The sequence below is a fragment of the Homalodisca vitripennis genome, chromosome 1, assembly GCF_021130785.1.
Source record: "Homalodisca vitripennis isolate AUS2020 chromosome 1, UT_GWSS_2.1, whole genome shotgun sequence".
NCBI classification, from domain to species: Eukaryota; Metazoa; Arthropoda; class Insecta; order Hemiptera; family Cicadellidae; genus Homalodisca; species Homalodisca vitripennis.
This window is the reverse complement of record NC_060207.1, coordinates 64,522,955-64,541,376: the sequence shown is the minus strand read 5'-3', so window position 1 is coordinate 64,541,376 and position 18,422 is coordinate 64,522,955. Positions and strand designations below refer to the sequence as shown.

At 33.2% G+C, this 18,422-nt stretch overlaps 1 protein-coding gene across 3 annotated transcripts in view; it reads right to left on the bottom strand.

Annotated features, from left to right (window-relative positions):
- Nucleotides 1-18,422, bottom strand: part of LOC124363323 (hamartin) — a 102,919-nt gene that overhangs the window by 47,484 nt on the left and 37,013 nt on the right. For 2 of the 3 annotated variants that reach the window (XM_046818572.1, XM_046818585.1), the window contains exons 7-12: nucleotides 16,236-16,309; nucleotides 15,403-15,563; nucleotides 11,798-11,940; nucleotides 10,010-10,102; nucleotides 3,793-4,020; nucleotides 2,825-3,004 (exon numbers count right to left, since the gene is read on the bottom strand). In XM_046818572.1, the coding sequence (XP_046674528.1) occupies nucleotides 2,825-3,004; nucleotides 3,793-4,020; nucleotides 10,010-10,102; nucleotides 11,798-11,940; nucleotides 15,403-15,563; nucleotides 16,236-16,309 (879 nt within the window). The remainder of the gene's footprint in view (nucleotides 1-2,824; nucleotides 3,005-3,792; nucleotides 4,021-10,009; nucleotides 10,103-11,797; nucleotides 11,941-15,402; nucleotides 15,564-16,235; nucleotides 16,310-18,422) is intronic. The other variant, XM_046818580.1, reaches the window with a different exon arrangement.

Below are 18,422 nucleotides of genomic sequence, written 5' to 3'. Positions count from 1 at the left end.
AAAGTAAACAGATATTAATTTTTTATAATTAGCATTAAACTATTTAGGACTAACTAATAATATATCAGTAGTTCAGATTTTAGGTAACAAACCATTATTAACTTTTATTAAATCAAATTGAGACTACAAACATATTAATAGTTATCATATCATTAAATGCCTATGATATGAGTAATGATTTATTTTTACAGTACTTTCAGTACTGCTTGTTAGCTGTCATGACTATACGAGGTCTGTCCAAAAAGTATCCGACCGCCGACCAGTTGGCGGCCGCGGCGTAACCGACCGGCTCGAACCGGTTATTGGAGGAGAGGGGCGAGCCTACTCCTTCCCGTATTAGGCATTAAATACAATCCGGTCACTCAGTGAGTCACAGCGCTCTGTTCCGTAAAGTACTGCCGTGTATGTGCGTGTTGAGCAGCGCATTTGCATTAAATTTTGCCAAAAACTTGGCCATTCAGCATCAGAGATGATATGGAAAGTTTATGGTGACGTGTCTATGGGCGATACACAAATAAAAGAGTGGTTTAGGCGGTTTAAAAATGGCCGCATATCAGTGGAGAGTGATGACCGATCTGGCAAGCCTTTAACGGCCAGAAACGCTGAAAATGTTGAACATGTTCGTGCAGCAATTAATGAAAACCGTCGATTGACTGTCCGAGAGGTGGAAGAAGATTTAGGAATACCAAAATCGTCAGTTTGTAACATTTTACACAAACATTTAAAAATGAACTCGGCTGCTGACAGAAGACCAAAAGAACTGTTGACTTAAAATTGCACAGGACAACCTGGATTTGATAAAAAGTGACCCAGGGCTATTTAAAAAAGTTATTACTGGTGATGAGTCATAGGTTTATGGCTACGACCCTGAAACAAAGGCTCAATCTTCACAGTGGAAAAATCGCGAAGAGCAACGGCCAAAAAAAGCAAGACAAAGTCGAAGCAATGTCAAGACAATGCTGACAGTTTTGTTTTGACCAGGACGGCGTTGTTCATCACGAATATGCTCCAAGAGGCCAGACAGTGAATAAGGAGTATTATCTTGAGGTCCTAAGGCGGCTACAAGATGCAGTGCGAAGGAAACGACCTGAACTGTGGTCAAGCCGTGACTGGATCCTGCACCACGACAACGCGCCAGCTCATTCCTCAAATCTTATTCAGCGTTTTTTGGTTAAACACGACATCAACCAACTACAACAGCCCCCTACAGTCCTGACATAGCTCCTTGTGACTTCTGGCTATTTCCAAAATTAAAAATTCCTTTGAAAGGAAAAAGATTTGAAGATGTTGAACAAATAAAACAAAATGCGACGAAGGACCTGTTAGCCATTCTGCAAAATGAATTTAAGGAGTGTTTCCGGAAGTGGGAGAAGCGTTGGAATAAGGTAGTGGCTTGTGGAGGGGAGTACTTTGAAGGGGACCAGATTGCCGTAGCCGCCGAGTCAATGCCAGAGTCAAGGTCGGATACTTTTTGGACACACCTCGTATGATATAGCGAACTGCCAAATATTACACAGAGATTATTTACGTTACTACTTACAGTGTGATCGTAAGATCAATACATTAAGATCGACAGTGTGATAAAGAAATGACATAGTCAGCAAAGCTTCTTTGCCATGACTGACAACCGACAATCTGGCACTTAAAGTTTATTATTATTTAGTTTTAAAATTTATTATTTAGTGTAATGACACTAAATTTACTATGTTCAAAAATTACGAAAGAGATGTAAACAGTGGAAAAGAATTAACTCTATGTTAAGATGATCCATATTGATACACAGTTTCAGATTAACCATTATTATTATTATTTATCACACCGACTGCGGTAGACGCACATTTATATTACTCCCATTGTCCTAAAGTAGGTAAATGTCTCGTGTCGCAGTGAAGGTGTTTACAATAATATATAATATAACTAGAGAGGCATCGTGCTTTAACAAACTGACTGTGGTAGACGCACATTTTACCTGCTGTTATGTTGTCAGATTGGTCTTGGTATTGCCAGTTCACCCAAATGACCACCTACATTTCTAATGCCCATTGAAATTAAATATTTCTGACAAAGTATTTACTTAATTCAGAATGCAAAATGTTTGAATTAGACTAAATTTACAACCTTTGTAGTACATAATAAGATAAAAGTTTGGACATTACAAATGAGATTTATTTATTTATTTACTGCAAATGCTAGACTGATATTCCAATATTCTCAATCATTAGTTTACATGACTTTTTCAACTGACAATTATGTAAAAACTAAATTTCTGTGATACGGTACCTGAAATGGAAATCAGAAACATCATATTTGCTGACTCAAATTATTATTCAGTTTGTACTAAATTGAATACTGAATCATATTTTTGGTGGTGCAATACATGGGAAGAAGGGAACTGTTGACCTCGACCAGTCTTCTAAAAGGATATGTTATTTTATTTATGGCATTATAAATAACATATAGTATTAATATACTATATGTTATTAATATATATGTATAGGCACACCATATTCCAGCATTTTAGTGATCTGTAAACTTTTCTGAAAGTGGGGAAACATGTACGTGACTCTGCCTAATAATTTGTAATGTGGCAAATCTTATCAATCGATTTTCGGTTCCTAATCTCTTTTAAAGATTCTGTGAATTCAAGATACAGCTGAGTTTCACCATGGTTCCCTCAATTTTCCTAACCACTTGACAATTAACCTAAGTTTATTACTAGATCATAAAAAAACATCACATTCATTACACACATTAGTCACTCTAATTCATTCATTAGATGAATAGTATATTATAGAGGAAAAAATAACATGAATGAGCAGCTTACAACATGGGAGTTGGTGTCCGAAGTCATAGTTATCTCCACTTCCCTGTCCTCTTGGTCAATAGGAGGTTCAGCTGGACTCTCCGTGCCGTATGAGAGCCCCTGGCCACTGATCACCCGCAGAGGACTTGTAGGTTGCATCGGCCCTCTGGACTTTGTTTTGTCTATGTTCTCTGTCGATGTCTGGAGAAATTTAAATATCTCACTTAATTCCTCTTCAATGTTCAAATTTAATTTTTCTAGCATCTGCACGTTTGAATATATCTTTCCAATTGATAATTTTGTAATGTTTAATTATTTCTTGTAGTAAAATAGTAAAAAGAGAATTTGCTTCTACAGAATAGTTATGTAGTTTGTATAGTCATGCCTTTTTGTCAATATTTTTAAATTAAAAATAAAAATATCTGGTGTGGGATGTGAGAAATGCACCAATATTTTGAAAATTGATTCCAGTTTGTTTGTTGAGACATGAATATATAAAAAAAATTTGTCTTTACTCCTGAAGTAGCGCACTTAAGGCAATCTCCATGAAATATAATATCTTAACAAGTTCTTCCAAATTTATGGTTCTCAAAAGAAAAGTTACTAATTTTTAGAATGAACCTTTTATTATTGCGACTTTCAAAGTGTATTTTATTTTAAATTACTTACTGTATTTCTTTCATATTCATTTATAAAGATACTTTCAAATTTAATCACTACTATTTAGTTAATCTACAAAAATGTTTAGAATAATTCATTTAGCAGTGAATTAGGATTTAAGCCACCAAATAAAGAATATCATTAAGTCCTTTAAAAAGTTGATGAATCTGAAAATAATGATGATTTCTAAAAATAATAACTTATTTAAACAATCAAAACTTGTACTTGTCACAAAATATATAGGTTCAATGCAGTTTTTACAGTACAGTACTCAACACGTTTTATTCAATAATATGTTATACTCAGTAGTTGACAAAAGACTGACCAACCTGAACTCTGTCTGTGACAAGCCGCTGGACTTTCTGGGTGATAAGAGAATCCTTCCTCTCTTGTGCAGGCTGAAAGGCAGAAGATTCCATGGTGAAACGGAACGGTGAAGCCTCCTTCCTCATTGGAGACGATGGCTGGGAATGATTAGGACTATTACTGATGGCATTAAGAGCACGAGGAATGCTGGAGTTGGGATGATGACCTGCCCGCACTACATTGCGTAGATCCTATAAATAAGACAACATCATGTACTACTTTTAATTATATAAAAATAACACTTTTTAGTTGATACAAGATTTGTTTAACAAAACAATTTTTTTATTTTGACTTAAAATCTTTCTAACAATATTGGTAAATAATAGTGTATTTTTAATAGTGATATTACTACTAATATCGATGAACAAGTCTTGCATGCAGTTAACATTGAAGAAAACTGACAATTATTTTATACCTTCTACTTCAGAGGAATAATGTAAGTTTTCAGTTCAAAACAGTTGATTTCTGGTTCTGGTAATCTGGGATGTTTGGTTTTCCACAGATGCTCTGGTATGATACCTACAGGATTATTGAGAGAGGATTACCTACATTTATAGCAGGATTATTAATGATTACTTTGCTATAAAACTGTTCAAATTTGAAAGAATAACTTTAAAATAATTTAAGAAGTGGTTGAAATAAATGATTAATAACTATTTTAAAAGCAATTCTTGCTTTAAAGTTTGTTTTTTGACAATGGGAGGATTGTGAAGGAAACAAGATTTTTCCGGACATTTGTCATCGTTTAGTTATGCAAAAAATCGTTTTAACATTTTAGTGATTTCTTTGGCCATTGTTCATTGATACAAAGAAATCACTAAAATGTTAAAAAGATTTTTTGCACCACTAAACGATGACAAATGTCCGGAAAAATCCTGTTTCTTTTACAAAGAAATGTTATTTATTCTTATCAAACCACATCAATATTAGATTAATATTCTTTCATTACTTAATAAGACCACTAAATCATTAAATTTATCAATATTAATGATAATAATTAACTCCTTAGGGCGAGAGGCCCAATGTCATACATGGTGCTGACTCCAGTTAGCAAGGTGGAGGTGGCTCATGTTATGCATGGACTGAATACGAAAAAATCTTGTGACATCAATGGTATGTCCACATGGTTGCTTAAATGTTGATTCAAGCATATTTTAACATCATTAACAAAATTATCAACTCTTCTTTTTAAAAAGGGGTTTTAAAATCTGCTAAAGTCATTCCAATCTTTAAAAGGGTGATCCACTGAAGTCAAGCTATTTCAATACTTCCAGTTTTAAGTAAAGTTTACAAAAAAAGTTGTTCTGAAAAGACTGATGACATTTTTTGAAAATCCTAGATTTAGAATATTTTGGATTTAGGAAGAACAAATAAAAAAAAAAGGCAATTACACAACTTGTGGCTCTGCTGTGGATGGACTAAATAGGTGTTGACATGTGCTAAGTATATTTCTTGACTTATCTGAAGCTTTTGATTGTGTGCATCATGAAACATTATTGCACAAGTTGAAATCACATGGTATACATGGTCTGCCATATACGAGGTGTGTTCAAAAAGTGTCGCAAATTTTGAATTTTCACGGGTTACGTATATTCGAATTTCGATTTTTTTTGTGGTGTTATGTTGGTACATATGTCTCTCACTTATGTTGACAATTTCTGCCATTTTGAATGTTCAGTTAATTGTTGACAGCTGTTTTGCTTGCACGTGTTTTTGGTTCGTCTTCAAATTTTACCTATTCAAAAAATGGAACAAAGAACCTGTACCAAATTTTGTGTGAAAAACGAAATTAAGTGCGCGGATGCATTCCGAATGTTGACTGGCATACGGAGAAGCTACTTTGGACAAAAGCAACGTTTATCGGTGGTACAAAATGTTTTCAGAAGGCCAAGAAGATGTGAACAACGAAGAGTGTGCTGGACGCCCGAGCACTTCAATAACGGACGAAAAAATTGATGAAGTGAAGAAAATGGTATTGGCCAATGGTCGAATCATCGTTAGAGAAATTGCCAAAGACCTAGGCATATCGATTGGCTTGTGCCATTCGATTTTAATCGATAATTTGGGCATAAGACGGGTTGCCGCAAAATTCGTACCAAAATTGCTCAATTTCGATCAAAAACAGCATCACATGAACATTGCTAATGAGAAGTTGGAATCTGTCCGCGACGACCCGAATTTGCTCCAGAGGGTCATAACTGGTGACGAATCTTGGGTTTATAGTTATGACGTGGAAACCAAAGCTCAATCATCTCAATGGAAGCTGCCGCACGAACCAAGACCGAAAAAGCACGCCAAGTTCGGTCGAATGTGAAAGTTTTGCTTACAGTTTTCTTCGATTGCAGGGGCGTGGTGCATCATATGTTCAATAAAATTTTTCACACATTGAATTAATTACGCTGTTTCACACAATTGATTGCCATGTAAGAAAACCCTATACCCAACCATAACGTAGCCCTATTAACATTTTTTTTAAGATTTAAAAACCAGGATTCACAATTCGTTAAGAACTTTTTTTAAATTTACCTTAAAACCAATTTAAAAAATAAATATTAAATTTCAGGTTATAATATTGTTCACTATTTTAATAAAGAACCTTAAAAAGTTTATTCGTAAAAATCCACTACATTGTTGTATGTACTTGCAATGCATGGATTTAACCTGTTTTTACGTTTGGTGCTGTAACTCAGTCATTTGTTATTCAATCTTTTTTTTGGCAACAAAAATTGTTGAATTGGTAATAAAATATGCTAAAAAAAGTTATCCTGGTGAATTTTGAACGGCCGCCATTTTGAAATGCAATGAGATATTTGTTTTATTTTTTTCACTGAAAAGGACCAACACTAGGTTAACATAACTGTTAAGTTTGAATTCTGTATCTTAAGTGGTTTTTGAGTAGTAATTTTTTTCCCAAAAAACACATACAGACAGAAAGACGCTAAACGAAGTGAAATAGGGCACCTGTTATATTGCATTATTTGTTAGTTTTGGCCTGCTGAACAATGTGGCAAAGTTTGTTCGAATGGTTGCTGGACACCCTGTATAGTATTCCTAACTGAGAATTTTCTTGAGAGTCATACTTTTTGTAGTTATATAGCCATATTCACTGTTACAATACATATGGCTTTATGCCTCAACATGTTTTATCATTGGCCAGGAGTGGTTTGAAACTATTTTTTTCAAAAATTTCAAATTTATAATACTTATTATAAGTATAAAAAATTTATACTAACATGTTTTTAGCAAGTAAATGACATATATTCTGGTAGCACATTTTATAATATACAATATAATAAAAAACAGGTACAGTCCAATTTTTTTAACCGTAGACTTGGCCGTGGACTACTAACCTGCATGAAAAAGTCAGTCTCGCTGTGTTAAAACTGTCCCGGCGGAGTATGAAAACGGACTGCAAAAATCAGTGACCTTTAACGCTTCCTCTCGCGATTTAAAAGTGAAGCCAATGTCGTACAATTCTGTTAGATGCGTCAAATTAAAGCTCTTAATATTGGCAATCTATTGGTTACATTTTTAAATATTACACAAATTTCGAAATAATTTTGATTATTGTTTACATTTTACACAGCGTTTACAATGACAAGAAAAAAGTAGTAAGCGAGGATTTTTTTTATTTTTTGGTCAGATGGTCAGACAAAATTTGTCATCGAGAAAGTTGTGTGAAAATAGATGAATATTTTTTTTTTAATTTATCATTTTTTTATTGGAAGTTTAGTTTAGCCTGTAGTAGCATATGAAGTGATGAGTGAACGTTTCTATCGGAACTGTAGTTGGCGTATTGGCTCACTGATACCGTATTAACTCAATAAATTAGTTTATTGTGCAATAAAAATACCTTTACCAAAGAACCAAGTTAATTTAACTAATTTATTAGTCTTAAAAATATTGTGGGTTTAATTGTTATTGCAATTATATACTTTATCCGTAGCAATAATTGTATTATTTACAACGGTGTTAACTCACTTGTATTCTATGTTTAACTAACTATTAATATTGAGCAATTACAACAAGTATAATGATTGCATTGAACTTTTTTGCATTAAAATAATATTCTTTAATACTTACAGTACTTTTTTACAAGGGAGCGGCGAATTCCTCCACATCACTGGCGTCACTATCCTCTTTACTATCGCTGGTCTCAGAATCACCGATGTTTATTATAAAACTTTCGGTTGCGTCATCTATTACGTTTTCCTTCTCCAAATACTCATTTTCCACTTTTATTACCTTATCACAAACTTTTTTCCACTCTTCTACAGATATAGCATCCATTTTATTTTTACACAACTGAATTGTATCGGCTATTTTATTGGTAACATTTTTCTGGGCTACAAAGTTTTTAACTATTCCCCAAATCATCTCGATTGGATTAAGGTCCGGGTGGTATGGCGGTAATCGAAGAACTGAATGACCGAATTGATGGAGGAGGTTATCAAAAACAAAAATTTTGTATCTGTCCTTATGGAGTTTTATTAGTTCGTACAATTCAGGTTTTAGTAATGAAGAGTCGTATTCAATTTCATGTTCATCCAACCATTTAGTCATATCAGCCTTTTTCGAGTTTGAATTTGGAGCTTTATTTACTTGTACGTTGTGATAAGAAGCATTGTCAATGACAATGACCGAATTTTGTGGAAGGTTGGGAATTAACTGTGTTTTTGTCCAAGTCACAAAGTTTTCATGGTTCATTTGCATGTGATAGTCACCTTCGGTTGTTCCAGCCTTCCAAACTAGACATGCATTGCGAATGAAACCCATGTCCTCTCCTGCGTGGACTATAATCGCTCTATCGCCTTTACTTATATTACTTTTGTAACCCTCTAAGCTACCATCACACCAATCTTTTCGAGTAACGTGAGTAGACAAAACATAAGACTCGTCCATATATACGACTGGTTTGTTTTCTTTTCTGATTTCTTTTATTTTTTTCAAATAATCAATCCTCTTAGCTCTTATTTCATTCCGTTCAATTAAGATTTTTCTGTTGTTTTCAATTTTTTTCCATTTGAATCCTAATTCTTTAATAATTGTTCGAAGACTTGATACACTACCTTTGAAATTTAAATCTTCTGCAAGTGTGTTTTTTAATAACTTTAGCAAAGGAAGTGAACGCTCGGATTTGTAAAAATTGTAAATTTTTCTTCTAATTACACATTTGTCAAAGTCGTCAATATCTGTGACGATTTTACTTCTTTTCTTTCTCTTGGGTGTAGCAAATGAGCACGTTGTATCATCCGTGGTGTCAAGATATTTCTTCTCTTTACGAATTTTCTTCACTACTCCAACCGAAACTCCGCAAGCTGCCGCTGTTCTTTCTATACCTTTCTTTAACGGTATGAGGTTTGGCTCAATAGTTTCGTTAAGCATGAACACGCTCACTCGCCAAATTATTTCTCTTGCCTGACTGTGAAGTTTTTTCCCTGAAGTTACCTTCGATACGAATGTTTCCATTATATAGAAACCCGCACTAACCTAAAACACACTCCAGTAAGCAAAACTTAAAATGTTAAAAATAAAATTCGCACTAAGTTATAGGCTAAGCAATTTTCACGAAGCGATCGTCGAGGTCGCGGCAAGTGAACTGACTGAACTGGCAGGCAGGCAGTCGATATAGGACAATAAATATACCATAGAGTTCTGTGTAACGGTATATAACTTTACTGACAGTCCATGAGAGGTCCAACCGTCTATTCGCATCTTTCCCGCTAGTCACAAGCGCGTGACCTTGAGCGTACGTTTGCAGAAAGCCCTTTACAATCCTCCCGCACCGCACCCCTCGCCTACCACCGCTCTCCCAGCTCGAGTCTACAGTTTAAAAAATTGGACTGTAAAGGATATGATTTGAAATTTCTAAATATAGCCATTTCCCCAAAATTCTGCAAATCCCGTAAAATAGCCATTATTTCTGATTTACTTCTTACAATATAGACTGATTTCTAAAAGGTTAATAAACAAGCAAATGTTAAAAAAATAGTACATTCTTATAAATTAATAAGAATTGAATTTATACATCAGAGTTTACATTGTAAAATGTACTATAGCATATTTGGGATGAGTCCCATATTCGTTTGTATGAAGGCACTACCGAAAAGAATGGGTAAGTTAAGTGAGCCAAGGAGTTAGAAAAGTTTGGGCACCACTCATAAGGCTTTATAGTCTCACCTTAATGGGTGTAGTTTCAGGAGTCGCCTCTACAGCAGCTTCAGGAGGAGAAGCCCCATCTTGCAGTGGAAACGTTGAACCCGCCATGTGTGTCTGAAGAATAACACAACTTTAATCAATGACAAATCTGATACAATAAAACAAAGTATTTTTATTTAATTCATAAGGACAAAAGCATTCAATTTTCATAAAGATTCTCCTATAATCTTATTTTTGGTTTGTTAACTTTAAAATTGTGTTTAATTTACAGTGATAAATTAAAAATGGTAAGTGATTTGATGCTTAAGGATCTTGTAATTCTGTTCTTTTGTAGAATGTTCCCTCCCACAAGAACAAAATATTTGCTCTGCAATCTAGACTGAGATTTAACTAGAAACTTGTAACACTTTGTTATACTGATTACATTAGATAGATAATAAAAGTGATAATGCTTATCATGCTGCTGCATGTCAAAACCAATATAATAACACTCACTATTCACTCATAACAAACATCTGGACCTTTACTGTTCACTACCACTGCATTTACATTACTTTTTGTGTTTTTTACACTGTGCATTTTAGGCCTGTGCTATCTATTTAACACAGTCTTTCCAAAACACTATTTTCCCTAAAGAATAAGAGTTGAACAACTTTGTCTGGAGACCCCACTTCAGCAACTTAAGTACAAAATAGTACAATAATACTTAAGTACAAAAAACCTGTTTGTATCGTGGTTAGTACCGCTCTGTCACGATACCGCTTAAAGCATACCACTCGTTTAGTGCCGAAATAAGAAACAATCACTAGGCCGATCAGTTGGCCGATTTTAATTGACCAATGCGTTGTTACGTATTTGGGCGAGGAGGGGGGCGGAGGCTTGCCACGGCACAGGAGTAGAACTAACCAAGATAAACTCACTACAATAGTGGAGATAACCGATCAACCGGCATCAGACCTAGCTCACTATCATATTTCGATCTTCATTCACAATTTCACGAGCCACGTTGCGTAAAATACGATGTTTCGTGATTAATCAGTTCTTGATTCAAGAAGCTGTCAAATTATGTCTTGAAGTTCTTGGAGACGAAAAATTTTTTTTGAAAAATTATTCCTGGTTTTTTCCCCGGTTCATTAATTCCCAGGCTTATTCCCAGTCTCCCTGGTCGGATGGCCACCCTGTGCAACACATTACACCATCACAAAGACCATTCCAAAGACTATCATTCTATATCTACATAGGTTAGTGATAAGGAAGTGCTTCTTAATACTATGATATTTTGCAAGAATGTAGTTAGCAAAAATCACACCACTTGACGAACTTCCAATATATTGAAAGTTACACAGTAAAATAAAATTGGTTTACTTTTATTTCATAATTATGAAATACTTTCATCAAATGATCCCAAAAATACTAATTGTGAGTGGATCACCAAAGTAATGAATTTATAGAGGCTTTGTACATAATATACAACTTCAACTTTGAATTTACTACGTCTTTGTTCTTACATCACTGCTTATCTGCCATGTCTAAGTGTAGACAAAAGCAGCTGATCAGTAGTAAACAAAAACATGATTGATAAGTCATGATTAGATAAATGTAGTTAAAAAAGTAAAATTATTATGAATTAGTAAAAATTTTTTTAAATTTCTATGTTCTTGAATCCCCCAATTACATCTCTCTACTGGTTTAAACCATAGAGTAAAGACTGATCTGTGCGATTGGTTTGTGAGGAATGGAGGTAGAAGCAGACGGGGGCAGAGGAATCTCCCAATTACATACTTCTTAACTCATAGAGTAACAACTGACCTGTGCGATTGGTGTGTGAGGGATGGAGGTAGGAGCAGACTCGGGTGCCGAGGATTGAGTTGGAGTGCTGATGCCAGAGTAAGACACAGGACTCATGAATTCTCTGTCTCCTCCACTGGCACTACGAGTCACATACCTGTTGTCTGTCATCACAACATCAAGAAATCATTTTTTGGGAAGGAAAGTATTGATGCAGTAATATAAATTACTGAAGTACAATTAGTAATATGTAAAGCTCTGAAAGATAATACATCGTGTCTGAAGTCGTAGAATTTAGAATTTTGAGGAATTTTAGTTACAAAGGAGTACTTACATACTGGTACATCATATATTATTTACCTGGCCTAAAATAATGAAGATGTACAAGTATGTTTTTAACACTCAAACTGGCAAGCGATGAATGTTTGTTTCCAAAGGTCCGTCTGAATTGGTAAAGACAAATATTCGTCACTAAAGCATACGTATACAATGTTTCATATTCAATTATTAATCTTTTTATAAATAACTTTTAACTAATATATTACAAAAAACATGAAATATAGTACCATTTTATTGTTATTTATTATTTTTTTGTCTATTCTGTTTGTCCATAAATACTTCGTTCTCAATGGAAAGCTGACATCTTGTGACATAATAAGGGTCGGCCATGTTTTTGTTGTGCAATGAACATGAAAAAGTGTTTATGTTACAATGAGTTAGTTTTTATGGATTATAAAACATGTACAGTGTTTTAAACTTATTAGTTTTTATATTTTTGTATTTTATTAATGAATAATTAGGAGTGAAAACTACATAGACAGATCAAGTGATTTTAGAGAACTCATTTTAGAGTATTCTGTTTCAAAGTGATGCCGAGGTTCACCCTAATTGTACCAATTATCTAAACCAGGACACTGATGAGGACAGTTTAACAAACATTCCTCTGATAATGACACGACTCTTCAAGCTAGCAGATATGGAGATGAGCATGACAGTGAGTTGGACAATGTTCAAAGAAACACAGACTAGATTTTCCTGGCCCTTCTAATGCTAATTCTAACTGTGACTTTTGCCCCAGCACTAATGAAACAAATCATAACATAAATAACATTTCAGTTTCTCCTGATGTAGTCCTAGGTATCAACATCTAAATGGATAAACTTCTTCCCACCTAAACTTAAATAAACAATTTCTGGTCAGGGATTCTTGTACCAGTCTTCAAAACCGTCCACCTAGGAACTCAAATCCTATAAATTACCTACAAATACTATTTGGTGTCTTCTTAGTAGGGAAACAAATAAATATGTAGAAACAAAAATACATGAAAAAATGAACAAATGTATTGCAATCCTTATCATTATGGAGACTACTCCAAGGACTAACTTTGAGGAATACTGAGATATAAATCCTTATCAATACATTCCATTTTATCAGAAAACTATGTTTTCAACACAATACTACATATGAACTAAGCTCCAAACCCACTTAGAAATCAGCCCAGTCAAGATTCCTGGAATAAATTTAGGCCTTATATTGATGTATTAACCCTTCCCACATTGTAGACAGATATATTCTAATGGTAGACCAAAACGCCAAATACAGTTATATCCAATATTATAGTTTATGTCTCTTGGATAGTGTTTTACATTCACAAAAGGCCTTTGAAATGTCCGGTGTATACTGCGTGCTTATCAAGCTTGCCAAGGAAGTATTTATAAATGACCTTTACTCAGCGGCAGGGTGGGGAGGGCCCTTTGTCTAACTTCGACCTGCTTGTCAGTTCTGCGGTCTCCTACACAGCCATAACCAAACATATCTGTGTGACAAGATGTATTTAATTTAATTTAAATTTATTTGAAATAAACAGTTCATAGTTCTTTTTTAATTGTTATCAATAATTACATGAATTTTAAGTAAAATTTCCTGTTTTATAATTTTTTCTTATACTTTTTATAATTTAGTTACAATAAATTTAGTTTTGAAATAAAGAAAAAAATTACTTGTCTTGGTGTTATAGAATTTATTAGTTGTGTGCAAAGGGTTAAATCAAAACTTTATTTCAAATTTTGTGCCAAAAATAAACAAATATATATGTATATTAATGAAAGTCTCATAACCACGATGAACACATTACAGCAGACATCCAATATTTACCTAACGCATGACACGTCCATTTCGGCCTGAAAAAGTTTTTGATAATGACTTAAGTTATGTGATGTACTCGGAAATTTATTGAAGGTTTCTTTTTGATGGTGATTGCGTGCTTCCTCAAAAGGTTGTCGTCCTTCATCTTTGTCCAAAACAATCTTGTTAGATAAAAGCTACCATTTATTTACCTACAATTGGTACACAACATTCCTTTAGCTGGACAACTTTTGGGGAGAAACACATTCCTGACTGGGACTATTAGGACAAAGTAAACGAGCACCAAGAGTATAATTTCAAAAAAACTTTATTCCAAATAAACTGTGTATTTTCACAAAAAATACATTCTCTTGGACAAACAAAGAAATGGAAAACTGTTCATTGCCTTACAACAGGTTGTCATGCTGAAAATGTGCTTGTGGGCGATAGAAGTGGAAATGAAGCAACCAAATCCTTCTAGCAAATAACTATAATTAGTATTTGGGGGAGATACATGTGTAGGATAAGTCTATATATCATGTTTTAGAGGTAAAAGAAAATACTGAAAAAAAATTCACAAATTTTCTTGACATGTTGATACATAATGCATAAATTTAGTATAAAAACAAAACTGACAGACCATGTAGCAGAAGATACTTCTTAGTAAGTACAGTCTCACATTTGTGTGAGCCAGACAAAAAAGTTGTTGGGCCACCTGGTGATATCCTCGAACCTACTCATGAACAAGCAAAACTCTTCAGCATTAATTGTCACTTGTGTGCCATATTGAGACCAAAAACATAAAGAAGAAGACCAATTTATTTTGTCCTGGTTATAATTGTGGAATAAATCCAAAATGCTTCCATCAACTCGAAACATTATGCAAGATCAGTTCAAAATACCAGAGAGAATACCAAAATATATTTATAAAAAGTAGCATTGTTTTTTTTCCAAACTGTTTACAGTTTCTTATAAAAACAATTTTTTTCTTCAGATCTTGTACTAACAATGAATTGTTTTACTATGAAAAAGGATAGCTTTTAATAACGCCAAATTCTGTACTTACAGGCTAAAAATATAGAAGGTTTTTAATGTCCAATGTACAGTATATCATGTAGGAACATTGCTATATTTTTCATTTTAATTTTTTGTTCTAATTTCTCACTTGCTTGACTGATAGGGAGGCATTCCACACGAATTCTTGAAATTTTATGACTATTTTTTGCTTATTATGGAGGGTTCAGTTAAAAAATAATGACACATTCAAATACGCTTGCTAATCTAAATCGATCCTCAATTTCATTAATAATCTTTAACCTTAAAATAAAAATAAAACTATCAACTATTCTACAACTATTTTGTTGTTTTTCCTCTTTTTTTGTTAATTTGGATATAGAAAATGTATTATTAAATCAGAATAACTTAAAAAAAAACTAAATGAGAGTTGAATTAAAATATTAACATCCAATACTAAAAATGCATCAAGTAAAATTAAGTATTACCTAACATCAGGCAATGATCCAAGCTAACCCGAGAACTCCCATCATCTGCCCGTTTCTCGTAGTCTCCACCGTTGAAGGAAAGTTTAGCACACTCAACAATAACGTCATGGGCCTCCATTTTCCGCCATCTACAGCCAAATTGTTCATTTCCAATACCACTCCTAAATAAAGATACATCCTACAATGATTTCTCAAACACACATTCATGTTCATGCATTGCAATACTCGTGATGTTTTATTTTCCAAATAAATAAGCTTGAAAACTGAAATAAATGGCAAATACAAGGCCAATATCAAATCCAAATGACTATAATAATTTTTTTGTCTAAACCATATTGAAAATAATCCCTGCAAAAGTATGCAACAGGCATCTTTCTGAACCAGCTAATGGCAACTAAGAAGTCTGTTTGGAAACTGAATAATTGATTTTTCACTTAAGAGTAAATAAACTATTAATTTTTGGTCTAATGATAGGATTCAAGAAATGATCAATTAAAGAGATGAAATTATAAATAATAAATACAAACATTGGCTTTAAGGACTCTAATTAAAAATTAAAAAATTTGGTTGCATCTTTATGAGTTTAAATTAAGTATATTGAGCCTTATAAACCCAGAGCCAAAGTGTTGAGTCTATGTAAAGCAGATTAACTGTACAGCCACTATCCACTTCATGATTAGAGTACAAAATTTGAATCATATTTCCACAGAATTACAAAACAAGTTGGAAAAGAAAAGTTACAATTAATATACTTCAATTATATCTTTTCGTGATTCAATTGTTCAATTATTATACAAAAAGTTGTTAATGGAATAATATTTTCTTTTTAGTACCTGGATGACGATACTTCAACATCCTTAGATGCTGTCACCAACATGGGGTGCACCTTAACAGTATCCAACATGGGCTGAAAAGCATTAAAACAGAATAAATAATAAATTAGTAAAATTTTATATATATATATATATATATATATATATATATATATTTATATGTATTAGTTATGTGTAGTATGTATACAACTTTTTAGTATTTAATACTTTACTATACCAGGAAATTATTTTATAGATCTAATGGTGATGATAGCAAAATCAAGATAGTATCTTTTGGTAGCCTAATCAATTTGTAAATTAACTACGAATTTTTAAATGGACATCAATTACCCCTGTCTGTTAAGTTTTTCAAAGAAAATCTTTAAAAAATGTGCTTTATAATCTGACAGTTTCTTTGTATTTTAATGTTTGTATTAATTGGAACTAAATACCCAGAGGTTTATAATATGAGGAAATTGATTTTAATGCAACAGGAAACATCTATTATTACATAATAACCTAGAAGTTATGTCATAAAAAATGAGAGAAGATATTATTTTCAAATACTGATTTTAAATGGTAAGATGAACGAGATATGTTTTTATAATTATGGCCAATGGATTAAGCACAATAAAACAAGATTGATGTGCAATCGGATGAATTCCTGTATTCTTCTGTAGGAATGATAAGTCTTGAAAATAGACAAGAGGCGCAGGAAATCCTATGTATCAAAAAAGAAGCAAACAATTCCAGGAAAACTTCCTATAGAAGAGATAAGAAGAACTACATTGCAACCAACATACATTTACATGCTAGTAAGCCTAAAAAAGTATTCACTGTTTGTTTAATGGACTCACAAGATTTTAAAAACACTGAAATTATAATAAATTCACTGGAAACAACCAAATTTAGCATTACTAACTACATATGGTACCATATATCGAAGATATCCTACAACAATGAAAAAAAGAAAATGACACAATTACTCTACAAACCTGGACAATACACTCACTAGAAAAAAATGAACTACGGAACAAAAGACACTCTCCAGTGCGAGTTCACAACTTTCCACCATAGTACAATGATTCACTACCAGTCAGACAAAGAAAAAATACTTGATGGATATATGCAAATACATTATTCAAGAATACGTTGTATTTTCTGAGGACATTAATATATAGGATCGAACCATGTTTCAAACTTTTTGCTTGTTAATGTAAATTGAACTGAACACTAATGAAACATTCATTGTAGACCTGTAACTTTTACATCCCCATTTACAACCAGGTTGGCCTCAAGGCTCAGATTGTATATTCCTAAACTAAAGGTACAACTGATGTGTATTGGGGCATATCATTGGCTGGATGTACTGATAAAACAAATTTGCAACATGGCCTTCAGATCGTTCATCTTGAGGTAGAACTGAACGTGTGGGGTGAATCCTGCCGGCCACCATTCCTATTTCTACCTCCCCACAGATTACATGCTTCACACAACTACCCATTTTGACTAAATTCTACTCACTGCAGGAAAATGTTTGCTTGTAGCCAGGAAAGATCAGTCAGGTGTGTTCAGAAAACGTTCCTCAAATTAAAAGTAATGGTAATATTATACATATATCATAGGCAGAGTCAAGTCATGTCAATATTCATCATTAGACTAGACGAATGAGTAATTCAACTACAAAATTAATTTCACAGTAAAAAATACAAAACAATATGGTACATATTTTTTTTATATCGCACCACACTAAACTTCGGATTCGTAATGTTAAAAAGATCTGGGGGCATATTTGTTTTACATTGGACCACAAAAACCTATTGCAGTTTTATAGATGCTGACATTTTCAACATTTATTTATGTCTGAATTAATGAAAGTAGACCTATCTTTCTGCTCCATCATGATTATGACTCTGATCACTAGGTTTGTCTAAATCAGTATGATTTTACACTTGCATAGCGTTGTACAGCAGTATACTACAGCTCTAAAAATAGAGCTATTTAACTGGTAATATTATACTGTTAGAAAGATTATTAAAACTTTTGGGTAAAATTACTTTTTTTAATTTGTGTAAGCACATCAGTTAATTTTTAAAGTTGTTAACAGTTAACAAAATAAAGATATCGAAAATTTAGAATGCAATCTTTTTTACCCAAAAAAGTCTTTTTCATCTTGAATTTTGTTAAAGATATACAATTTTTACTAAA